The sequence below is a fragment of the Trachurus japonicus genome, chromosome 5 (genome assembly GCF_045865225.1).
Source record: "Trachurus japonicus isolate A0001 chromosome 5, Traja_1.0".
Classification (NCBI taxonomy): Eukaryota; Metazoa; Chordata; class Actinopteri; order Carangiformes; family Carangidae; genus Trachurus; species Trachurus japonicus.
The window spans coordinates 4,067,959-4,094,172 of record NC_140911.1 but is presented as its reverse complement, the minus strand read 5'-3'; the positions used below and the strand labels follow the sequence as shown (position 1 = coordinate 4,094,172).

The following is a 26,214-nucleotide window of genomic DNA, read 5'->3' as shown; positions in this document are numbered from 1 at the left end:
CCATAAGACGATGAAGAAGCAGAAGAAGCCGAATCGCTTTTGTCCCTCCCGGTTGCCGTCGCCGGTTCGAGTCCCAGAGAGCGGCAGCAGCGGCCTGTCCCTCCTCCTCTCCTCCTCCACGGCCAGAGAGCTGATAGCTGATAGCTGTCATAGATATAGCTGCTAGCTGTTAGCTGCTAGCTGCTAGCTGTTAGCTGTTAGCTGCTAGCTGCTAGCTAACTGACTGTCTGTCTGTTCAGCGAGTCAGTAAAAAGATGGCGAACGTGGTTCTGGAGTTCAAGTCTTCCGCCGGAGACTCGGAGCCCCAGAGCCGGCCGGTGCTGATCCTGGGCCAGCTCAACAACCTGCAGGCGGCCAGCTGGAGCCAGCTCAAGGGGAAGCTGCAGCCGGTCGTCACCAAAGAGGTACAGACAGTCGAAACACGATTAAAACACACACACAGAGCTTCAACGGCTGATGCTAAAGCTAGCTCCGGCTACCACCGGGTTTAGACAGACTATAACGCTGCTGCTCGTTAATTAAACAACAACCGAGCTTTAATAACTAATCTTCAGTAGCTGCAGCTACTAACTTCAACGTGGTGTCTGAATAATTATGTTTTATATAGAATACGAACAGTTAATATTGTAATGGAGATGCTAACGGTCCTTTCTTTCTTGTCAGAGATCAGTCACATCCGTCATCAGGTTACAGCTCCAGCAATGACCCACATTAAATAAATAAAACACATATTTTATAGAATAGCACATGGCTTTACATAGTCTAGGTTTTGATTCTTTGCTTCATTCAGCAGTTTATTATTTAGTTAGATCACACTAGGAACTTTGAGTCATTTTTTAAAAATCGTTTTTATTTAATTTTTAACCTATGTTATGTCTTTAGAGCTGCAACAATTATTAAATGAATCGTCAACTATTTTGACAATCGAATAATCAATTTCAGTAGTTTTTGAAGACAAAAAAGTCAAAATTCTCAGATTCCAGCTTCTTAAATGTGAATATTTCTGGTTTCTTTGTTCCTTTATGACAATAAACTGAATATAGACATTTGAGGATGGTGGTTTGGGAAACACTGATTGATATTTTTCAACATTTTATTGACCAAACAACTAATCGATTAATTGTTTAAATAATCGACAGATTAATCGATAATGAAAATAATCGTTAATTGCAGCCCTATGTCTTTTAATTTGTTTTATTTGTTTTTATATGTAATTTTATGCCTTATGTGAACGATTAGCTCTGTCTTTTATTTCTGATGCTTTTTAATTAGGCTATTATTCTGTGCAGCACTTTGGTCACTGCTCAATAAGTAAAGCTGGATTAGATTGAATTTCTCCTGAAACAGTGAAGGTTTAATTTAAAATTGTGTGACAATGCAGCAGCTGGTCATGTGTAAACACAGTGTTGACTCATGAGAGCAGGGAGGAGAAGTTTGGAGCCTGAGATCATGTCTCTCCTGGTGTTTACGTGTGTGTGTGTGTGTTAGAGACTAAAATAATACTCTCCTGGTGCTCTCACGTTTTCCTTAAGGAGCTTCTGTAGTAGTAGTAGTAGTAGTAGTAGTAGTAGTAGTAGTAGTAGTAAATCTTTATTCAAATGCAGCCAAAATACCTGCAATAACACATAAGACAAGAAACAGACATTTGCAAAACAATAATAAAAGACACACAGTGGAAAAAGTAGCAGAATAAAATACGCAATTTCTAAATTTCATTAAAATAAATACAAGGGGTTATCAAATTGAAAACCTAAAAGTAGACTCAGTGTTGTCTCTTGTGTCTTGTCGTGCAAAGTCCTGAGAGGAGGTTGTGTAACGGTGATAAGGAGACACTTAACACAGAGTCTAAGTCTGTGAGGTCAAGGCAAGTTCATGAACATGAACAGAGCTGCTCAGTGTCTCTGACAATCATTAGACTGATATGATCATTACTACCACTGCTGAATATGACTGTTTTTTGTAAGACATGATATCTGATTGTCAACTGTAGGTGGAGGCGTCTAATTAGCTCTTTGAGTTTTCATCTTTTCCACCAAATTGTTCCTTTTTACTATATTGTGTATTTTTAACTGTGCAAAGTAAATCTAAAATCTAAAACCAACGGTAGCAGCCAGTGTTGGTGTTGTCAGTGTGAATCTGTCGTGTCTTTATGATGAACCTGACGTGTGTGTGTGTGTGTGTGTGTGTGTGTGTGTGTGTGTGTGTGTGTGTGTGTGTGTGTGTGTGTGTGTGTGTGTGTGTGTGTGTGTGTGTGTGTGTGTGTGTGTGTGTGTTGCCTCCTCAGACCTGGCAGGCGGCTCTGGGCGCTCTGAACCCGAACCCGACCGACAACTGCCCCCTGTACCTCAACCAGGCCACGGTGGCGGCGCTGCCGTCCCGCGTCAGCCGCCACAACAGCCCGTCTTCTGCTCACTTCCTGTCCCGTCTGGTGCGCTCCTGTCTGCCCGGGGGCAACAACCGCTGCATCCTGGTCAGTAGCAGCAGCAGCCGCATGTCTGTCAGTCTATCGTTCTATCTATCATTCTATCTATCTATCGTTCTATCTATCTATCGTTCTATCTATCTATCGTTCTATCGTTCTATCTATCGTTCTATCTATCTATCTATCTATCGTTCTATCTATCGTTCTATCTATCGTTCTATCTATCGTTCTATCGTTCTATCGTTCTATCGTTCTATCTATCTATCTATCTATCGTTCTATCGTTCTATCGTTCTATCTATCTATCTATCTATCGTTCTATCTATCTATCTATCTATCTATCTATCTATCGTTCTATCGTTCTATCCATCCATCCATCCATCCATCATCCATCCATCTATCGTTCTATCTATTGTTCTATCTATCAGTCTATCGACAATGAATATAGAATAATCAAACAGTCAAATTAAGGCAAGGCATCTTTATTTATATAGCGCATTTCATACCAAGGCAACTCAATATGCAATGTGCAAAATTCAATTATGAACCTCATCTTAGCAGCTATGTGCAATAATATTAATGATAATAATGATCAAACAAAATATGCAAATATGGCTCTAATAATCTATCTGTCATTTTTCCAATTAAAGCTTTTATAGATAAATAAAAGCCAATGCCTGTGCCGTCTTAACGCTAGAGGGGAGACGTGTTAGTATTTGGTGTGTTTTATGCGTTTGGTGTGATGACTAATGTCTGTCAGTCTGTAACAACTGGAAAGGTCCTGGAAGACGATAGTCTGTGTTGTTACTGATGTGATGTGTGTGTTAACTCCCTCTCTCTCTCTGCAGATGGTGTGTGAGCGCTCGGATGTGTTTGCCTCCTCCTGTGCCATCTCCAGGGCGTTCCCCATCTTCTCCCGCCGCTCCACGTCGCTGCGCCGTGCCGAGAAGAAACACGTCACCGTGGAGTTTGTGATCGTCGGCCAGGACAGCAACGGTCTGGACGCCGCAGAACTGGAGGTACTGAGCCCAGTTTGATTTAAATTCAGTTGTACACAACAAGCAGAATAAAGACTTAACCTTTTTAATCTGGCGTTAAAGTAAAGAGTTCTTGCACATTGTTCATATTGTTTTAGTGAAGCTAAACTTTGATTTTATGCGGTATCTCTATTTTTATTCTTTTAAATTATTTATATATTACACATATATATTTTTACATATACATATATATTTACCTATTATATGTTAGTTTTTATCCTCTCTGGCTTTTTCCCCACTGCAAAGTACAAATTGTCAGTGTAGATGGCGTTTCCTCAGTGTTTTTAACTCCTGTTTTTACTATTTTTTATCATGTAAAGCACATTGAGCTGCTTCCTGTATGAAAAGTGCTCTACAAATAAAGATTGATTGATTACTGATTGATTAACTGAACAAAACAGATCAGATCCACAACCCTCTGCCATTCTTTTCTTCCTGTGTTCAGTGTCTGTCTAACGCTGCTGATGGCGTGCGTCTGGCAGCTCGTATCGTGGACACACCGTGCAACGAGATGAACACGGATCACTTCTTAGACGTAAGTGGAATAGATCACTACAGGACATGCAGCCGCTGTAGTAGTAATAATAATAATAATAATAATAATAATAATAATAATAAATACCTGTTACACACATTTAATTCCTGTTTGTAGGAGATCAAGGCTGTGGGAACTGAACTCGGAATCACTCCTGTCATCATCCGAGGAGAGGAACTGAAACAAAGAGGCTTTGGAGGTCTGCACACATTTCTGTTGTTGGAATTAAAACAGAAAACTAAACAAAAACAGTTGCTTTAGAGGGAATAGAAGATAGTTCATCAAAGTTAGTTCCTAGACGGTTTCTATTTTACTCTTCAGTTGAGAAATTATGAAAAGTTACTGAAAGTAATGCTTGTTTTCTAAGGAAATAAACAAAACACAGCACGTTTCCCAGTAAGATATATTTACACAACACGTGTTTATACTTGGAATTATTTTTTTGCAAAGAAAAATGTACAAATATAATGATCCACAACTTTATTTTCATCACATTAATGCAGTCTGCAGTCTCTTAATTTACTGTAACTTGTGTCATTTTACCTAAATCTCTCTGTGTAAAGCATGTACAGTCTGAAATCCTCATCCTGAGAACTGGGAATCAGGATTATTAAGTATTTTATTTTAATGTTTCTTCCTCAGGTATCTATGGAGTTGGAAAAGCAGCGGAGCATCCTCCTGCTTTAGCCGTCCTGAGCCACACACCCGACGGTGCGACCCAGACTATCGCCTGGGTGGGCAAGGGCATCGTGTACGACACCGGCGGACTCAGCATCAAGGGAAAGGTACTCTGACTTTTCTTCAGGGAAAGTTAAAACATGAACGTATGTGTCATCGTCATCCAGTGAGTCCAAGAAAGACAAAAATATTCTCACTCGTCTGCCGTCCATCCTCCAGAGCTTTAAAGGGATAGTTCAACATTTTGTCAAATTGGCCCATTCCCATAATCCCTATAGTCTTAGCAGTCGGTTCGTTACCTTTAATTGTCGGTGCAAGCTATTTTTAGAGCGGCGGAGCAGAGCCGTGAGCTGCTCAGAGCTACGCTACGGAGGCTCATGGGATTTCTTGGTTTCCCTCATCAAACTCATCAAATACACAATCCAACAACTCCACAACGCTCTGGTGGACAAGTTGTGACCTGCACATTCACCACGCTATGAGATAATAACACAACGTTACCAGACAGAGTTGTTTTAGAGGGAAATTCATGCAAAACCGCTGATGCACGTTGCCTTCAGGGACAGTTTTTCATCTAGGAGTCTCTGAATTTACCTCGAAAACGGGTCTCTGACTGACCTGTCGCTCTGAGCTTTAAGCCGCTTCTCAGTTTAATCCCTTTTTACATGTAGTTCCAGCTGCATGCACCAGTTTTTTTATTTTTTATTTTTTATTGTGTCATGTGTAAAGGTGAGTGTTTGTTTGTTCTGCAGGTGGAAGCTTCACAAACCAACTCTGTGGAGCTCTTCTGCAGATTTATACTTGTTGTGCTCAGATGCATGTAGAGTAGAGGTGTAAAACAAAATGAGAATCAGACGAAGCTGCTTCATCACATGTTTTTGTTTTTGTGTTTGTTGTGTAGACTACAATGCCGGGGATGAAGAGAGACTGTGGTGGAGCTGCAGCTATTCTGGGAGCTTTCAGAGCCACCATTAAACAGGTGAGGTGACCTCGTGGATTATCCCTCAGCAGCTCTGAATCTAACCTCTGTCGCTCTGCAGCTTTTATTGTTTCATTATTTACTCAGACTCCTTTCTCCTCTTTGTGTCGTTCAGGGCTTTAAGGACAACCTCCACGCTGTTTTCTGCCTGGCAGAGAACGCGGTCGGACCCTCGGCCACACGACCCGACGACATCCACACTCTCTACTCTGGAAAGTGAGACTGAACCTCATGTGGTTTTTATTTTATTTCATTTCATTTATTATTAGAATGGAGCAAGAAGAAGAAAACGTATAGCTAAAACCTGCTCCTTTCTAAAAACAAAAGAACACTTCCATCAGATGAAATGCCAGTTTACAACCGACAATAAACAAAGAAAAATAAAAAATAAAATCCACAACCAATAGAAAACCTTCCATCACAACATGTTTCTATATAAATTCACCACCTTTTTCTCATAAACCCTCTTAAACTGAAAAACATTTGAACAACTTTTCTAACGAATTCCAAAGCTCAGCATCCACCACAAAAATACACATTTGTTTTAACTTGGTCCTCGCCATTTGATATTTGAAATTTAATTTCCTTCTATGACTGACGACGTCTTGTGAAACTAAAACAAAATACTTCTGCAAATTTGCAGGTGAAAGTCCGTCTGCAAACCCAAATAAAACAGAAAGCGGGAGACGGCTGTAAGCAAACGATTCAGGCTTTATTCAAAAGCAAAAACGACTGTGGCAGCGCCTTCACCCTTCAGTATAAACCACTAGATATAAATAATTAGTTATGGTTGCTTAAAGCTTCAGTTGGTAACAATTATTCAGTCATATTTGCTGGAACTGACACTATATTCTGATGGTCAGACATTAAATGAGTAATTTGGGACAAAATCCAACTCCTCTGGCTCCACCTACAGCCTGTAATCGTATTTGCCAAAATCCACCGCGCCCGACGATTCTCCACCAATCAGGTAGAGGGAGCAGGAGGAGCAGCCAATCGCCGTTCCTACACGTCGTAGTAAACTGACGAAAGTGAAAGTAAAGTCTGTGACTTGGTCGGAAATTTTAAGACAATACACCGTCAGCTCCCTCTTTTCACCTCTGTCATACCTCCCCCCCCCCCCCCACTCCACACACGCAGACACACACAAGAAGAGTGTGTTGGTGAGAGAGATGTGAGATCGTTTTGGAGTCTCCGGTTGCTATGGATACGGTACGTCTTTTGTGGGTGCGTTTATGGCTACTTTGTGTGCGTGCGCCTACACGTGTGTATGTCTGTGTGTGTGGGGTGCTTGGCAGAGGTTCATAAAGAGACCTGACGAAGTATTGTCTTGAAATTTCTGACCAAGTTGCGGAATTTACTTTCACTTTCATCAACTTACCAACTGGAGCTTTAATATTACTCTGATTTTCTATAATTCAACCAGTTTTTAAATTTGATTCTAACATTTTTAGCCTTCTTTGAGAATGAGAATAATACTAGTAGGCTGTTGTCCCCCTGTACTAAACACAAAAGGAAGCTGAAAACCACAGGACATGTCTGTTCTGATTATACCAGCGCAATCTCGTTGATTTACATTACATTAAGCCGACTTCAGGAGAATAATGAGACGCAGCGGTAAATTAAAGGGACAACGAGGAGTTTCTATTTGGTTATAAAAAAGTCTCAGGTTAATGTGGATGAATCTCCGCTACCCACACTTGTTAATGGGCCCATTTTCGATAAATATATTGTTTTGTCTCTATCGTTATTTTGTTATTTTAATTAATGGTGGAAATGCTGGGCGAGCCGACCAGCGTTTCTTTACTTTCGGTTTTGTGGCGAGTCATGAGAATAACGCCGCCGAATCGCCGTTTATGGTGGGAACTACGACGGTATGTGATCGTCTTCCAACCTCTGACTTTAATTCTTGATGAATGAAAACATGAGTCCGTCTTGCGCTGGTCAAAGAATTTCACGGTGCGCGGAGGCTCATAAATGTAGTGTTAAAACGCTTCGCTTTTCCAAAACTCCTCGTTGTCCCTTTAATGAAAATAAAATTATAGTTTAATGTCATATGATAATAATGTACAAATACAAATATATATTTGTTTTGAAAACATAAGGAGCATGGTTTTTGGGGGCATTGTTGGCTAAATTTGTTTTGTCGTGGTGCAAATCAGCAGGAATGCAGATGGACTGTTGTGTAAAACTTCTGTTCTGATCTGTGTGTGTTTGTGTGTGTGTGTGTGTGTGTGTGTGTGTGTGTGTGTGTGTGTGTGTGTGTGTGTGTGTGATGCAGGACGGTGGAGATCAACAACACGGATGCAGAGGGCCGGCTGGTTCTGGCGGACGGCGTCGTGTACGCCAGCAAAGACCTGTCAGCTGACATCATCCTGGACATGGCCACTCTGACGGGCGCTCAGGTGACAGACTGTTGCTGTTGTTACGGCTTTTAAAAAGGACGTTTGTTTTAGACGTCATGAGCCTGATGGGAACTCTGTGTTGTGTTGTTGCCGTGGTTACAGGGCATCTCCACGGGGAAGTTCCACGCCGCCGTGATGACCAACAGCGAGCAGTGGGAGGTCGCCTGCGTCCGCGCCGGCCGCAGCAGCGGAGATCTGGCTCATCCTCTGGTTTACTGCCCCGAGCTGCACTTCAGCGAGTTCACCTCCGCCATGGCCGACATGAAGAACTCTGTGGCAGTAAGTCATTTAAAAAACAAAAAAACAATAAATAAAATACCGTACAGATCTGTGAAAACTGCCACTTTTCAACAAGAAAATCTGACGTGACAGCGTTTTAAAGAATCAGTAAATACACGATGAAGGCTTTGATGAACCTGATAAACCTGCACCTGTGATATCACCTGCACAGTGTGTTTGGTTTTATTAGACCTCAGCACAGAACTGTAGTCGGCTATTTATTATTGTCTGTCTTTTATGTATTATTGTCTGTCTTTTATGTATTTTTAGTCCCTATGGACCTCTGATTGTGTCCTTAATAAAGTCTTATTATTATTATTAATCCACAGACAGCCAAATCTCAATTTAGTAATCATCTTAAACTGGGGACACACTACACGACTTTTTGCCCGATTTTACTCACAATTCACAGTCGGGTCTAGTCTGCACCGGTCGGCACTAGTTGGGGACAGTCGGCCTGGCGAGTCGGCGCAGAAATCTGTTAGTGGCCAAACAGATGCGCCCGACTTCAGTTGCAACAATTCAAACATGTTTGATTTTTTTTAGCCAATTCTGGACGCAGTCGGGTAGTGTGTACTGGTTACAGACCCCACTACAAACACGTCGCCCACAGCCAATGAAAAAGAGGAGGTGGGATAAATGAAACGGCGTCTGAACTCAACGTTGACTCCTCCGCAACTTGATCCAGACCCGTTTTTTTCTTTTTAATGGATTTCTCACAGCAGATAGCTCCGCAAACAGCAGCAGCAGCAGCGAGCTGTATGTATGTCGTCCATTGACATGGTTGCCTAGCAACTGCATTCATGCGGGGAATCACTTCCGCTAATGAAGTGAGTCACAAGTTAACTCAACTAACTGCATCTGTGGAAATTACACAGTACACTCTTAAACTGTCACTCCCGTGGGAGTTTATTGCGAAAGTTTGGTGCGTTCAGGTGTCTTCAGTTGGTTTGACAAATCGTGTCGTCTGTGCTCCCTCATCTGGCGAAGTCGTTAAGTGTGTGATCCCCAGTCACCATAAAAATCTTCTGAAGCCAGTCAGTGTGAGTCTTTTCTAAATCGGCAATGACTGTGAAAATCGTGTATCGTGTGTCCCCAGCTTTAGTAATATCCATGCTTACAAATAGGAAAAAGAAAGTCACAGAAATATCAGTTTATACGATAAATATATAAGATGCAACAATGATATGAACGAGAAAATGAATAAGAAATAAGAATAAAATAAAATAATAGAAAATAAAAAAAACACTGATGAGTGATGAAATCCTCCCAAACCGTCTCATTATCCACCGTTAAAGTAACGTAGCTGTAAAAAAAATAATAAAAAAGGAGAGTGAATAACAAGACAGTTACTGCATTATCAAAAAGAATCAGACACTTTAAATAGTGTCGTCACTGATGTTATTGTTTGTATAGTTTATAGTTATTTAAAGGTTATTTCCTGGGTGTCTGTATCAGGTATTTAATTTGTTTATTTGAATGGGACTGTGGATATTAATGAACCTACAACACAGGATTGTCGTAAATACACATTTAGAGGATTTAGCACGACCTCTAGTTTCCATCCGTAGTTACTAATCTCTCTTTTTAGCTTCAGCTGATGCATCTTCTCCGTGGTGAAGTGTCTTTGCTTAGTCACTGATCATCAACACAGTATTTATAGTAGAATCATATATTTTATAATTTTATTCCCTAAACGTTTTGTCTTGTCTTGTCTCTCTGATGTGGTGACAGGACAGAGAGAACGCCCAGAGCTCCTGCGCCGGCCTCTTCATCGGCTCCCACCTGGGCTTCGACTGGCCCGGAGTCTGGGTCCACGTGGACATCGCCTCTCCCGTCCACGCCGTGAGTAACTGTAGTCTGACGAGGAACGAGCTCACAGACACTTTAGTTTACACTCATGATTAGGGATGTCACTAAACACTATTAATGTGTAAAATCAAATATAGTTAAAATATACATTACTAATTATAAAATATTTTAAATATCTATTAAAATATGACCAATTATTAATCCTCCAGGGGAAGTGTTTGAAATATTCAAGTAATTAATTGTCATTGATTCCAAATGTTTAAGTTAATTTTAATCTATTTATTACAAATGACACTCTAGCATTTACGTAAATTCCTACCAATTCAATGCTACGTTAGGTAAATGGACCGGTATCTGTGCATTTACCTTTACTTTGGTGCCACATCTGCCGATACAGTTCATACATAATCTTTCTTTGGAAAGTGACGGTATTTAGGAATCTTTGCGATCAGTTAATTGTGCCGTTTAATACCGCGGTTAATTGTGAAAACAAGTAATTGTGACATCTCTACTCGTGATCTTTGTCCTGGAGCAGATCAGGTGATGAGGGTAACCTGCTCCAAGTGGCAGTTTATTGGACGAATGCAGATGTTGGCTCGACAAAAAACACTTTACTGAAGTTTTATTACAAATCAGACTTCAGCCTCAGAAATGAAACTAGTTCAGACCATGTGCACATACTGTAGATATATCTGATAATCCACATTTGTTCATCTCTGAATGTACCGTAAATGTCTTTTAACAATTATTCAGCTGCAACTGTAGAAAATCCTCCTCAGTTATTTTTTATTTCTAAACTGGGTTGGTCTGATCTGAAACCAGTGACTCAGTTTCCTGGAGGAAGAAGCTCAGATCAGCAGATTCTGTTGTTCTGTTGAAGCCTGTAACAGGTTTGTTACAGCTTTAACTGAGTTTATAAAAAAATGTTCTGGCTGTGTGAGGACAGCTGAGATGAGTGAAGGTTAAAGGTGCAGGACAAAAGATTTACTCATTAATCTCAACAGAGAAAACGAATGAGATGATGATGTTGACTTGTTCCCTTTGCTGATGAACAGGAACAACAGTGAACTCTGCAGTCAGCACTAAATTTTAGACCTTTATTAAACATGTTACGACTGATGAGTTTCTCATCTCTAACATGTGACATGTGCAACGTGTGCATGTTATTGTTGGACAGTTGTGTTAAGGCTTTTGAGTCCTTGAAAATAAACTGCATGTGGAGTTGGACTAAACTGTTGATTTCCACTAGAAACAGTTTTATCTGTAATAAGGCTGACTGCTTAATTTATTTCAATAGTGGTTCAATTCAAATAGTGAAACACATGTATTATATAGATTCATCATTACACACAATCTAATGTTGATTATGGCTTATATTTAATGAAAACCCCAAATTCAGTAGATCAGAAAAAATCAGCTGATTAACTCCAAACAACTTCAGAGGTTTCCTGAGCACATTATTAAATAGAAACTTTCAATAGAGGCCTATTGGGGTCCAATATCACATTAAAAGCCCCTGAAATGAGCATAATAGTTTCCCTTTAAATGGTCTTCTGGTTCAGACTGCTGACCTCCATTATTCTACTTTATTGAGATGCGTCTGTAATTTCAACACATTTTTATGAGGACACAGCTGCAGAGTCGGGATTACACCTTCAAGAAATAATAATAAAAAAAAACCTGCTGCTCTGTCCCGTCTTGTGATGCAGCTCATAAAAACAAAACAAAAAAACAACTTCACTGCAGTTACACTGATGAAGATCATTGGGTTTTAAGAACAAACACGGCTTCAGGTTTCAGTCAAGTCACAGTTTATTATGAAGCACATTTAAAAACAACCTCAGCCGACCAAAGTGCTGTACACTTGTAAAAAATACAACTAAATACAATATAGTTAATCACAGACACTATGATAAATAAAAACAATACAAGGAATAATAAGAACTCAATTTAAAACATATTTAGAATAAAAGAGAAAGTAAAAAAAGAGAGAGAGAGCTAAGATTACTCACTTAGTTAATTCCAGGGTCGATTTCCAGCCCTGACGCTGTGATACTGTGATCTGAGCCTTGTGTTTTCTGTTTCTTATTTGCTCTAATCCGTGCAGGGGGAGCGAGCCACCGGCTTCGGCGTGGCCATGCTCATGGCTCTGTTCGGTCAGGCGTCGGATGACTCCATGTTGAACCAAGTGTCTCCTCTGGGCGCCGCCAAGAACGCGTCTGAAGACCAGATGGAGCGCGACTGCAAAAGACGAAGACTGGTGTAGAGAGGATTACTCCCCGACTGCTCCGCTGCCGACACACACACACACACACACACACACACACACACACACACACGCACCCAAACTGTTGAAGCAAAGTGCTCGTCAAGTTAGAGATAAAACGTTTAAAGCTGTGATTCGACTTCCTGTGTTTGATTGATGAGATGTCACACGCTGAATAAAAACGGATAATCAATATTATTATTGTTATTAAAGCAGGCGTGTTATGTGTGTATGAAGATGATAAAACACTGGCCCTCATTTGTCCTTCGCCTCCTGTCTTTGGTGTTTTATGCACCGATCACCTCAGAAATCATAAAATCTAGAAGAAAAAGACAAAAGCAGGTGGTTTCTTTTCTTTCCACGACTGATTCACAACTGGCCGATTAGTTTTTATTCTTTCACTCAGCAGTGAGTCTTTGTAGTTCACCTCCTGAAACATTAACCTTGTTTATTTTTTGAAGTATCCGCCTCCTAAATCCTTGTTGTGTGTTAAATTTATGCAAATCAAACATGTTGTGTAACACATTGTGATAAATACTGGATCTGAATCATAAAGCTAAGCATTTCTTTTTCTTTTGGTAACCACTGCACTTTGTTTGTATTCATCCTCCTGTGAGAAGTTGGGCCATGTATGTGATCTCTGGACCAAACTGAGGACCGGTGCTCACTGCAGATTCACAGTAGTGTTAAAATGTAGTCATGACGACGAACACCACTACATGTTTGTCAGCACAGAATAAACACACACAAAAACACACACAAGATGTCAAACTGTAAGTATTGAACAGATTCTGGCGCAATTGATGTTTTTCCACCCTTGTGACAATCATGTTCTCCTTCAATAAAGGCAGTGCCATCTGACCTCTGTCGTCATTTAAAATAAAATGCAACAAAACTCTTAAAGGGATAGTTCACCCAAAATTCAAATTTCACCCCATCTACTCACCCTCATGTCAACTAAGAGCTGTGAGAAGTTTCTCACAGTCCTCCGTGCCTTCTCTGAGTTACAGCGGGGCTCCGCGCTGCAGTATTTGTCCATATAATGGTTGTCAATGGACACCACTTTTCTTCGTCCAAAAAACATCCAAATACCTCCATAGTGCTCGTCTGTAATGTCCCTCTTGTATTGAAGCCCCAACAGGAGAAATTGTTCCGAAAACAATTAAATAAGTCTATGTTTTAAGCTTGTTTGTAGCGGAAGCTCCCAGTGTCTCAGTTCACTGCTCTTCCTGTGTCAGTGCGGAACAATTTCTCATGTCGGGGCTTCAATATAAGAGGGACATTACAGACGAGCACTATGGAGGTATTTGGATGTTTCGAAAAAACGTTTCGTCCCAGGGGTATATTGATTATCGTCCCAAATACATATTTTTACGTTACTGGGATGACGGGACAGTGTTAGTCTGGAGCCCTGCCCAGTTCCCACTACCATCATTATAAATACAGTATATTCTTTTTTTTCTTTCTTTAAGATATTCTTTTTTTCTCTCTTTAAAGATAAATATATTCTTTTTTTCTCTTTTTATAGATAATTATATTCTTTTTTTTCTCTTTTTATAGATAATTATATTCTTTTTTCTCTCTTTATAGATAAATGTGTTCTTTTTTTCTCTTTTTATGGATAAATATATTCTTTTTTTCTCTCTTTATAGATAAATATATTATTTTTTCTCTCTTTAAAGATAAATATATTCTTTTTTCTCTCTTTAAATATAAATGTGTTCTTTTTTTCTCTTTTTATGGATAAATATATTCTTTTTTTCTCTCTTTATAGATAAATATATTCTTTTTTCTCTCTTTAAAGATAAATACATTATTTTTTCTCTTTTTATCGATAAATATATTCTTTTTTTCTCTCTTTATAGATAAATATATTCTTTTTTTCTCTTTTTATCGATAAATATATCCTTTTTTTTCTCTCTTTATAGATAAATATATTCTTTTTTTCTCTTTATTGATAAATATATTCTTTTTTTCTCTCTTTATAGATAAATACATTCTTTTTTTTCTCTTTTTTATCGATAAATATATTGTTTTTTTTTCTCTCTTTATCGATAAATATATTATTTTTTTCTCTTTTTTATCGATAAATATATTCTTTTTTTTCTCTCTTTATCGATAAATATATTCTTTTTTTTCTCTCTTTATAGATAAATACATTCTTTTTCTCTTTTTTATCGATAAATATTTTCTTTTTTTTCTCTTTATCGATAAATATATTCTTTTTTTCTCTCTTTATAGATAAATACATTCTTTTTTCTCTTTTTTATCGATAAATATTTTCTTTTTTTTCTCTTTATCGATAAATATATTCTTTTTTTCTCTCTTTATAGATAAATACATTCTTTTTTCTCTTTTTTATCGATAAATATTTTCTTTTTTTTCTCTTTATCGATAAATATTTTTTTTTTCTCTCTTTATAGATAAATATATCCTTTTTTTCTCTTCTTATAAATAAATAAATATAACTATTCTTCAAGTTATCAGTTCTTCGAGGAACTGAAACCAAACAACACCTCGTGACTTCCTGTTGTTGTGGTCTACGTCGGCGTCATGACGTCACGTCACGTGTCTACGTGGTCACATGACTGCAGCGCAGGACAGACAGGTACCGGTTCTTCTGCTGCTCAGGAGAAGTTCAATCACCAGTTAACTCAGTTTAGCGGTTCAGCACCGACGTGTCTCCTCCTCTCCTCCCTCGGGTCTCTGCTCTCTCGTCCTCCCCGCCTTCAGGCCTCCTGTTCCCGGCCACAATGTCCCGCAGAGCCGCCGTCCTCCTGCTGCTGTCGGCCGCGCTGTCCGCCGTCTCCGCCGGAGTGTTCTTCAACCCCAAGCAGCCGTGCTACGTCCGCAGCCCGAAGAGGAACGGCTCAGGGCTGAAGTAAGACACACTGATTTATTACCTGCTTTCTTTTTCCTTTTCTCTGTCTTTTTCTTCCTCTTATCTTATCTCATTTCTCATCAGACACCTGGATGAGTTACAGTAGATTAGCCGAGATAAATTAATAACTAAGTGTTTAAAGTCAGAAAATGTATTGATTTAGTTTCATAACTGTGGTAAAAACTCTGGTCAGACAGGTCGGTGCAGGTTTATCACAGTTCAATGTTTATTTAATCACTTTTTTTTTTTTTACACGAATCACGAGGGTTGTTTATCACATGTTTATGACACTGAACGTTTCCTGCTACAGTAGCCTAGAGCGAGTGACACGTTCAAGTGTCAGGAATACAGCTGGGATTTTACAAACACCCCAGGCAGAACACACAGCAAAAAACACATACACACACACACACACCTCGTGTTTTTAATAACTAGCCTGTTAAGAAATCATATAAAGAAGCAGAAAAAACAACAACTTTATGTAGGCTATGTATTTCCCACAGTTGTTCTCTTGTTATTCGCTTTGGCTCAACTTTATCACGTTTCTTATTCATTTAATATGTGTAAATAATGGCTCTCTATAACTTTGCACTAAAGTTAATTTTGATTTTACGTTTTCATAAGGATCTAATGTTGTGTTAATCATAGCGGTGGAAAAGCATCTTTTACATTTTGACCATTTTGGCTTAAACGATAATGATAAAATGCCTAATTTTTGTGGAACTGGATAATCCACTGACACAGAAACTGGGTTTTAAAAACGTAAATAAAAAGGTTTTGGTGGCTTTTGACCTTTTAGCAAACACACACACAACAAAGAGTTTCGATGAACCAGGAAACTCACGCAGTTTTTTTTTCTTACAGGAAGTTCAGACTTGTTTGTAAAAAATGAACCAAATCTTTCCTGTAAATTTGATCTCTCATAATAACAGGAAGCAACTTTAATGTTTTTTGTTCTTTCATTACCAAGTTGTAAAAAAAAAAAGATATTGATTGATTTGTTTAAGTGTCATGCAGATCACTGTGCAAGACACTAGACAATATAAATACAGACATTCAAAGGTGCAAGTCTGCTCATACTGTAAATATGTGTTAATAGACTCATGCAACTATTTGTGCGTTAACAGGCAGTTTTTCAAAATAACCAAAACAATTAATAGCAAGTACAGTGTAGTAGGATGTAATGTTTTCTGTCTCAGAGTCTTCGCTTTTCCAATAAATCTGGCCAAGACATAAATGTAATACTGATATGATAAGATACCAGTGAAGAGTAAAGAATAAAATAGAAAAACACTTTGGGAATTAAAAAGTACATACATAATACTATGCTGTACATGTTATAGATAGACAGTGTTGGGTGTGAAATGTAATAAATGAATGAATTTGTGCAACACTGTCCACAAAATGCTCTTTTTATGTTTTTTTACATTATGACTGAATGATTGTGTACAAGCATGTGTTGTGTATTTGTTTGCTTCTTTTATTCAGACATGGCACAGTGAATTTCGTTGACAATAAAGTCTAATTGAATCATTATCACACCTGTGGACCTGTCTGTTGGCAGGACGACCGCTCGGCCTCACGAGTACCTGAACGTCTCTGCTCTGCCCAAGTCGTGGGACTGGAGAAACGTCAACGGCACAAACTACATGAGCACGACCCGGAACCAGCACATCCCTCAGTACTGTGGCTCCTGCTGGGCGCACGGCAGCACCAGCGCCATGGCTGGTAACTAACTAACTAACTAACTAAGTAACTTATGAGCAATATAAACAAACGATATAAAGAAACCGATGAATGACCACAGAAATCTTTTTTACTTAAGTCCATCAGTTTCAAAGCAATAACGGGAAATCATCAAACTAATAACTACAATAGCTCATACACATTGTATTTTACACCACAACTGGTAACACTTTATAATAATTACACACTATTAAGCATTAATAAATACTGAACTCTTCATTTATAACACATGAATACTCATTAGTATGTAGTTTATAAATACAGTTAGTGCTCATCAATGATGAGTAAAACATTTTTAACTGTGTTTATAAACTACATACAAATGTGTATTTATGTGTTATAAATGATGAATTCAGTATTTATTAATGCTTAAAGCAGATATCAGTGAAATGTTTTTGTTAATATAAGTCCTAAATAGTCCTATTTTCCGTCAGCAATCACTTACATGAAGTATTTCAGCCTAAACACGAGTCTCTCCGTCACTCTGCTCTGCTGTAACCCGAGGAGAAAATTTTCCTTGTGGGATACAAGTGTTATCCAATGAGGGGAGAGAACGGCATGAAGGGCTGTGTGTGCAGCCAAGGGATGCGCGTGAATGTGGTGACGTAGCACGAGGACCAATTGATGCCTGACAAGGGCGGGGGCTGCTAACTCATGGTGCGTTCAAGGAAACTCGTACTTTGTGTTTTTCCTTCCTGTGAAGTCATACCAGTTCGATCTGGTACGAGTTCACGGGTCGGAAGTTACGAGTGGCCGTTATAGGGAACTTTCACAGACAACAGGACGGTAAAAACACGAGCTACGGGTTACCTGGAACGCTACCAAGTCGTAGTTGTGACTTGAAGCTGTAACTTACGGTTTCAAAAGCCTGCCTTGAACACAGCATTAGCCGAAACGGCCGTGCCACTGATATCTGCTTTAACTAATGCTTAATAGTGTGTGTTACCCCACAACCTTTATTAGTCTATTCTCAAAATTGAACTTACATATAACGAACAATTTTATCTAACAGTTCTGACCATTTTCAAAAAATGTAAATGTAAAGTTTACGTTTCGGTCTTGATAGATAGATAGATAGAACGATAGATAGATAGAACGATAGAACGATAGAACGATAGATAGATAGATAGATAGATAGATAGATAGATAGATACATACATACATACATACATACAGTAGATGATAGATACTACTATGCACTTTTCACTATGTAAGGTTGTATGCTCCAATGGAATTTCGTTGTTATTTATGGCAATGACAAATAAATGATGATAGATAGATAGATAGATAGATAGATAGATAGATAGATAGATAGATAGATAGATAGATAGATAGATAGATAGATAGATAGATAGATACGACACACAAAATATAAATACATACAAATACATAAAACACATAGTGTAAAGAAGCTTCTAGGAGTTCAAGTTGTGGTTCTGTGGCTGCAGGTCACACATGTATTTTAATATAGATTTTAACGTTTCCACTTCCTCTTTACACTGAGAGAAACTGGCTGTCAGCTGTTTCTGTTTCTGAGTTCTCCTCCTCCTCTCTTCTCTCTCTCTCTGTCTCTCTCCAGATCGTATCAACATCCAGAGGAAGGGGGCGTGGCCGTCGGCCTACCTCTCCGTCCAGCACGTCGTCGACTGCGCCGACGCCGGCACGTGCCACGGCGGCGACCACGACGGCGTCTGGGAATACGCCAGCAAACACGGCATCCCAGACGAGACCTGCAACAACTACCAGGCCAAAGACCAGAGTGAGTCAGAGGAGGAGGTCGATCGTCAGTGATCAACCAGCTGAGACAACAAAACTAAACACAACACAACACAACACAACACAACACAACACAACACAACACAACACAACACAACACAACACAACACAACACAACACAATACAACACAACACAACACAACAGAATACAACAGAAAAAGGCCCAGACAGCTGAGTCAGCGTCGGCACATTTGAATCACAATCAGCTCTTTTGTCCTCTGCTGGCCTCCGTAAAGAAAAGAGCAGGACAATTCACAGGGTTCAGCAGTAGAGAGCTGCACTGCTGTGGTGTAAAAACTGTTTATTTAGTTTTTAGTTTAAAGGGATAGTTCAACATTTTGGCAAATTGGCCCATTGCCATAATCCCTACAGTCATAGCAGTAGGTTCGTTACCTTTAATTGTCGGTGCAAGCTATTTTTAGAACGGCGGAGCAGAGCCGCGAGCTGCTCAGAGCTACGCTACGGAGGCTCACGGGATTTCTTGGTTTCCCTCATCAAACTCATCAAATACAAAATCCCAAAACTCCAAAACGCCAAAGTTGTGACCTGCACATTCACCACGCTATGAGATAATAATGGAATGTTACGAAATGGAGCCGTTTTCGAGGTAAATACAGAGACCGCTCGCTGAAAAACTGTCCCTGAACGCAACGCGCATCAGCAGTTTTGCAGAAATTTACCTCTAAAACAACTCTGTCTGGTAACGTTGTGTTATTATCTCATAGCGTGGTGAATGTGCAGGTCACAACTTGTCCACCAGAGCGTTTTGGAGTTGTTGGATTGTGTATTTGATGAGTTTGATGAGGAAAACTAAGAAATTCCCTTAGCCTCCATAGCGTAGCTCTGAGCAGCTCGCGGCTCTGCTCCGCCGTTCTAAAAATAGCTTGCACCGACAATTAAAGGTAACGAACCTACTGCTATGACTATAGGGATTATGGCAATGGGCCAATTTGCCAAAATGTTGAACTATCCCTTTAAAACTGTCACCACTGTGTAGTGTGAGGAAGGACGGAGGCACTGGTGTTGCATTCAGGTGCAGTCAGGCAGACAGCCGTCGGCAAACCAACCGGATGTCATTTTACTCGACAAATACCACATCACCTTGACAACATGTTGTCAGGCCTGTATTGTTTTGCCTCGTGCTGGCGGACCACTTGTTTACATAGACGCTTGTTTATCCTGTTACATGCAGCGTCTGTTGTCTGTCTGACGTCTGCCCGATTTCACCTGAATGCAACATCAAGAATACGTTCAGATATGCAACCGCACCGATAGATGGGGGGAATTCCTACATATTATACCTTTAACTATTAATTAATTGTGGCGTTTAATACAGCGGTTCATTGTGAAACAAGTAATCGTGTATTAGTAATTCATTCATAAGGAATGGCTCAGCGTTACAGTACATTGTTGATATGGAATAACAAACTGGGATTTTTTTTTTTTTGTTTTCCAAAATAAAAGTCCCCCTCTGTAATTGCAGCTGGAAGTAAAAGAACAGAATCCCCCTATTCGTCATTCTAGTGCAATGGTTCATGAAGGCGTCATAAAACAGTCAGGAATGCAATCTGTGTTCCTCAGATGTTTCATCAAAGTCCTTTTATCACATCTGGAGGTGTCGGCCTAATACTGGGACAAAACCAACCAACTCTTACAAAGGCTTCATTAAAAAGTCATTTACGCAGTATTTGTGCATCGTTTGCTTTGTTCCCGTCACCTCCACCAGCGTCATGAATCCTTCACCACCTGGACAGTAAAGTGAGATGCAAAGTAACATTCATAAACTATTCATGAAATATGAACGGGGGTATTTTGTTCTTGTATTTCCAGGCGTCCATAGCAATGTACAGTAACCTGATGTATAAATGCTGAGTCATGCCTTATGAATGCGTTACCAACACCTAATGAAAGGTCTTATGATTTGATTTATTATTTTTTATTGAAGTGTCATGCACATTTTCTTTTGTGCCCAGCCCACATGGGCTTATAAGACACTAAACATTTAAATACATACATTCAAGAATGGCTATCTTGTGAATGTGATGTGCAGCAACATGTCAAGTAAAGTGTTACCAGATCAACTTCTCTGTGGCACCAGGTGGGACATTTGTTGCTGCAGCCATTTAGATACAACATACACACTGTGCAACATTGTTCATTCAGCATGCAAAATGATAAAAACACATAAATGAATTGATTATTATTATTATTATTGTTATGAATTATTTATTGCCACACAAAAGTTTCGGGAAAAACCCTTCTTCAGCGTGTATCAGGTTTTTCCCTAATCGTCATGTGGCGGGAAACACTTTAAATTGGAATGCGATCCTGGACTTTTTGTACATTTTCTATGTGGACTTTTGTTTTGAGGATTCAACACCAGTTTAGACTTTTGGAGGGTTGAGTGGGTTGTTTTTGGATTTCTATTATTATTATTATTATTATTATTATTATAAAGAGATTATGAAATAGACTGGAAATCAGGCGAGAAGAAGAGAGGTAAAGAGCCGTGAGTTGGATTCATTTCATTTATTTGTTTATTTGTAACGGGACTCTGCATATTAATGAGCATACAATATGTAAATATGCCAGATTTGGCTCTAAAGCTCATTTCCATCTGGATTCACACTGAGGCTGCTGAGGTTTGGACTAAACCTCAGTCCTGTTTAAACATGAATGATCTCTGGTGAAGTCTCCTGACTGTGTGACCGCCGTTGCAGCCGATAACGGCGGTTTATAAAAGACCTTATCCGTCTGATCTGAGATCTTCTTCTTCTTCCTCTTCTCTCCTCAGAGTGTAAACCCTTCAACGAGTGCGGCACCTGCACCACGTTCGGCGTCTGCAACATCGTGACCAACTACACGCTGTGGAAGGTCGGAGACTACGGAGCCGTGAGCGGCAGAGAGAAGATGATGGCAGAGATCTACGCCAAGGGACCAATCAGGTCGGTTTTTATTAACATGCAGCTCATTATAACTACGTACAGGCTCAAACACGCAGCGAGGAAACACTTCCCCCCCTTGCACACACACACACAGAGATGCCAACCTCAGATATTATAAACCACAGGGAGCGAGTCACGAGTTAGAGCGACGATAGAAAAGTTTCAGTTTGATCTGGAAAGTCCAGAGAAGTCGTGACAGGAACAAAAGATTAAAAGAGAAAAAAAAAGAAAAGAAATCTTGCACAACTGCCTTTGAATCTCCACACAAAGAAGAGCAAATAATGAAAAAACTAGATGGAGGAAAAAGAAAAGGAACGACAGGAAACACATATTTATTAATCATTTACTCACACACACACTTTACCACATCATCAAACTTCATGTGTTTCCCCGGAAACGAAAACATAAACCAGAGCAGCGCTGAGTTTTATCTGTTTATTAATCGCTCTGCAGGTGTCGACTGGTTTTTACAAACTTGGAAAATCCAGTTTTTCTTATTTTGCACCTGCAGCATTCAACAATCTGCAGGAAACTTTAAAACTTTCTTCACTTTGCTCCTTCAGGCTCTTTTAAAGGGATAGTTCAACATTTTCCATTCCGTTATTATCTCATAGCGTGGTGAATGTGCAGGTCACAACTTGTCCACCAGAGCGTTGTGGAGTTGTTGGATTGTGTATTTGATGAGTTTGATGAGGGAAACCAAGAAATCCCATGAGCCTCCGTAGCGTAGCTCTGAGCAGCTCACGGCTCTGCTCCGCCGTTCTAAAAATAGCTTGCACCGACAATTAAAGGTAACGAACCTACCGCTATGACTATAGGGGTTATGGCGATGGGCCAATTTGTTGACCTATCCCTTTAACTCTTTGATGACATCACACTTTACTTCCAGATGTTTCATCTGTACGTCTCTTATTCTCTTATCATTAATAAGGTTTTGTCTTATTTTTTTTATTTCCATTTTTGTGGGTTTATTTCTTTACTTATTCTTTTATTTATTTATTTAATTTAACCTTTTATTTATCCAGGTCAAATGTTTGAGAACAAATTCTCATTTCCAAACCTGAATCTGACCTGGCCAAGAGGCTCCAGCAAAAATAAACATCATACAATAAACACATCAATAACAATACAACGCAATAAACACAATACACACGTCATGTCAAGGGACAAACATGATTATGCAGTGTGCATGTTAGTGAGAATGTGTGTGTGTGAAGTGTAGATGGGAGTGCATGTCAGTCAACTTCTGTTCTGTGATTTCTGACTTGAATGTGTTTGAGTTTCCTGACAAATTCATATATAATTATCAATATTGTTGATGTTTAATCTGTATATATTTATTTCTTTACGTTTCTCAGCTGTGGGATCATGGCCACAGACAAGCTGGACACCTACACCGGCGGTCTGTACTCCGAGTACCAGGAGGAAGCGTTCATCAACCACATCGTGTCGGTGGCAGGATGGGGCGTGGAGGACGGAGTCGAGTACTGGGTCGTCCGCAACTCCTGGGGGGAGCCGTGGGTGAGTCCATGTCACTGAGGGAGAGAGGCAGAGTTTATAACAGACGATGTTTGTGAGATTTTATAAAACTCATTTACATCGTTTACAAGAATATGTCACTAAACTAGGAGACGGTGCAGGGTTTTTCTTTCCAAAAGTTTATTATTACATAAATGAAACTCATATATAGTATTAAAAAACACACACCACGTGGTCTACACAAAAAAATACAGTTAATTTTTTTTTATCACATCCTACATCAGAGTGAAAACTTTTAGAGGAATTAACATCTGCGTCAGAAGTGTGAACAGGAAGGATCAGATAAACATTAAGACATGAAATTTGATATAAATAGAATAAATGGTCGCTAAAAGATTCAGAAACACTATTTTATCAGTCACCATGGAAACTATTGATTAAATATCAATACAGGGCTTCAAAGAGTCTAAAGTTTTATTAAATATCTAGAGATATTTAACTTTCAGTGGTTTCTTCCTGTCAACCTGATCAAACACACAAATTTTTGTCTCTGGTGGACAAGTTGTGACCTGCACATTCACCACGTTATGAGACAATAACACAACGTTACCAGACAGAGTTGTTTTAGAGGGAAATGCAGAGACTGCTTGATGAAAAACTGTCCCTGAAGGCAACGTGCATCAGCGGTTTTGCATGAATTTCCCTCTAAAACAACTCTGTCTGGTAACGTTGTGTTATTATCTCTTAGCGTGGTGAATGTGCAGGTCACAACTTGTCCACCAGAGTGTTGTGGAGTTGTCGGATTGTGTATTTGATGAGTTTGATGAGGGAAACCAAGAAATCCCATGAGCTTCCGTAGCGTAGCTCTGAGCAGCTCACGGCTCTGCTCCGCCGTTCTAAAAATAGCTTGCACCGACAATTAAAGGTAACGAACCTACTGCTATGACTATACTAGGATTATGGCAATGGGCCAATTTGCCAAAATGTTGAACTATCCCTTTAAGTAAATCAAAGAGTTCCTTCTGACTATTAAAATATTTTCTTTCTCAGTTTGTTCTTTAAAACTTGACATGTATTAAAACCAGTTTCCTTATGAGTGAGATGACGCCTTCAGATTAGCAGAGACTGTTTGATTTTTGATTGATAAATTGATTAATTAATTGATTGATTGATTGATTGATTGATTGATTGATTGATTGATTGATTGATTGATTTATTGATTGGTTGATTGACTGGTTCCTCCTCCTGTGTGTTCAGGGAGAGAAGGGCTGGCTCCGGATCGTCACCAGCGCCTACAAAGGCGGCAGCGGCAGCAAGTACAACCTGGCAGTGGAGGAGGACTGCATGTACGGGGACGTCATCGTCCCTAAGGGATACATGTAGGAGGCAGACAGGGATGGAGGAGTTTTTATATGTGAAAGCTTGAAAAAAAAGGGAAGTTCAGATTTTTCTTTATGGAAATTCAATCTGCAATTATCTGTATTTTTTTTTTCTACACTTTTTAATCAGAGTCAGATTTCAGTCTGACGCTCGAGCTGCTGGAATCAGTGCAAACTTCCTGTTTTTTTTTTCTTATCGCGGCGACGTCTCGTCTTTCTGCACGAGACCGAACTCCGAACAGTGCCACTGATTTCTGTTTCTGCAGGGAAAAATGACAAAGAAGCCACTTGCTGTATGTTAAAACAGCCACGGTAGAATAATAATAATAATAACTCTTCAGCACATTCATTCACGCTTACACACACACACACAAAAACCCTCAAATGCAAACTGAGTCAGCCAAAGAATAAAAGTGTTATGATGATTTTTTTTTTTTTGCTCGGATCCAACACTGAATGTTTTTTCAGCGTCTGGTGTTAACGTGACGACGACGATGACGATGACGTTGTTGCACTACAGTCGAAAGCTTCAGAGAGAAAGAAATCAAACTGTAATTGTGCCTTATTTGCATATTTTGTTTGTTTTTTGAATCTTTTTTATTTTCATGCCGAACAATCTGCAAAAAATCTGAATATTTTCAAAAAACAAACAAACAAACTGATGTCTTGTTGTGTTTCAAACTTTGCCAATAAACACATGAGAGTGATTCTCAACACAAAGTCTCATCTGTTCATCACCAACACTCGATGCAAATTCTGTTCATAACAAGTTCTTGTAACTGACACTTTCTGTTCAGGAAACATCTGACGCTCAAGTTTCAGTTTTCTTTCTTTCTTTCTTTCTTTCAATCTATCTACCTTATCCCCCTCTTTCTCTCTACCCCCTTTCTCTGTATTTTTTACGTCTTTTTTTCTTTCTCTGTCCCTTTCTTTCCTTTTCTTTCTTTCGACCCCCTTTCTGTCTTTTTCTTTCTTTTTTCTGCCCCACTCTATCTATCTACCTCTTTTTGTCACCCCCTCTCTCTGTCTTTTTTCTCTCTTTTTCTTCTTTCTTCTACCCCTTTCTGTCTTCTTTCTTTCTTCCTACCCCTCTTTCTTTCTTTCTATCCCCCTCTTTCTTTCTACCCCCTTTCTCTGTATTTTTTACATCTTTTTTTCTTTCTCTGTCCTTCTTTCTTTCCTTTTCTTTCTTTCGTTCTACACCCTTTCTCTGTCTTTTTCTTTCTTTCGTTTTTCTGCCCCACTCTATCTCTATCCATCTACCTCTTTCTATCTGTCACCCCCTCTCTCTGTCTTTTGTCTCTCTTTTTCTTCTTTCTTCTACCCCGTTTCTCTGTCTTTTTACTTCAAACTCTTCAACTGTTACACATGTAGTATATCAACAGTTTCTTCTACCTTTTTAACATTTCTACTGCTTTTCACCCATAGAAAAACAGCATTGTTTCAACTATTTCTTCAGCTCATTCTGCATTACTTCAGCAATGGCGTTCGGCTGCTTTCAGCATTCACACGCATTTCCTGCTGGAAATGCTTCTTTTTCTAGTTTTAATCATCTGATCCGACACCTCTCGACAACCTTTCTCCTGTTGCACATTT

At 39.3% G+C, this 26,214-nt stretch overlaps 2 protein-coding genes across 2 annotated transcripts; both read left to right on the top strand.

Moving 5' to 3' along the window:
- Positions 1-229: 229 nt before the first annotated feature.
- On the top strand, positions 230-13,273 carry npepl1 (aminopeptidase like 1). The gene is made up of 12 exons (XM_085775702.1): positions 230-404; positions 2,285-2,470; positions 3,270-3,440; positions 3,904-3,993; positions 4,111-4,192; positions 4,636-4,778; positions 5,573-5,650; positions 5,766-5,866; positions 7,932-8,055; positions 8,158-8,334; positions 10,069-10,179; positions 12,254-13,273. The coding sequence occupies exons 1-12, from the start codon at positions 255-257 to the stop codon at positions 12,410-12,412; spliced, it is 1,572 nt and encodes a 523-aa protein (XP_085631828.1). The 5' UTR covers positions 230-254; the 3' UTR covers positions 12,413-13,273.
- A 1,790-nt stretch (positions 13,274-15,063) lies between these two features.
- Positions 15,064-24,892, top strand: ctsz (cathepsin Z). The gene is made up of 6 exons (XM_085775701.1): positions 15,064-15,293; positions 16,858-17,021; positions 18,619-18,798; positions 21,610-21,760; positions 23,119-23,281; positions 24,497-24,892. The coding sequence occupies exons 1-6, from the start codon at positions 15,166-15,168 to the stop codon at positions 24,620-24,622; spliced, it is 912 nt and encodes a 303-aa protein (XP_085631827.1). The 5' UTR covers positions 15,064-15,165; the 3' UTR covers positions 24,623-24,892.
- The last annotated feature ends 1,322 nt before the right edge of the window (positions 24,893-26,214 follow it).

What these genes read in the sequence shown, in the direction of transcription:
- ctsz (XM_085775701.1), top strand. Translation starts at nt 15,166, where the DNA reads ATGTCCCGCAGAGCCGCCGTCCTCCTGCTGCTGTCGGCCGCGCTGTCC. An exon ending in TACGCCAAGGGACCAATCAG is followed by an intron (nt 21,761 to 23,118) that starts GTCGGTTTTTAT and finishes TACGTTTCTCAG; the next exon opens with CTGTGGGATCATGGCCACAG. An exon ending in ACTCCTGGGGGGAGCCGTGG is followed by an intron (nt 23,282 to 24,496) that starts GTGAGTCCATGT and finishes CTGTGTGTTCAG; the next exon opens with GGAGAGAAGGGCTGGCTCCG.
- npepl1 (XM_085775702.1), top strand. Translation starts at nt 255, where the DNA reads ATGGCGAACGTGGTTCTGGAGTTCAAGTCTTCCGCCGGAGACTCGGAG. An exon ending in TGGACGCCGCAGAACTGGAG is followed by an intron (nt 3,441 to 3,903) that starts GTACTGAGCCCA and finishes TCCTGTGTTCAG; the next exon opens with TGTCTGTCTAACGCTGCTGA. An exon ending in ACACGGATCACTTCTTAGAC is followed by an intron (nt 3,994 to 4,110) that starts GTAAGTGGAATA and finishes TCCTGTTTGTAG; the next exon opens with GAGATCAAGGCTGTGGGAAC.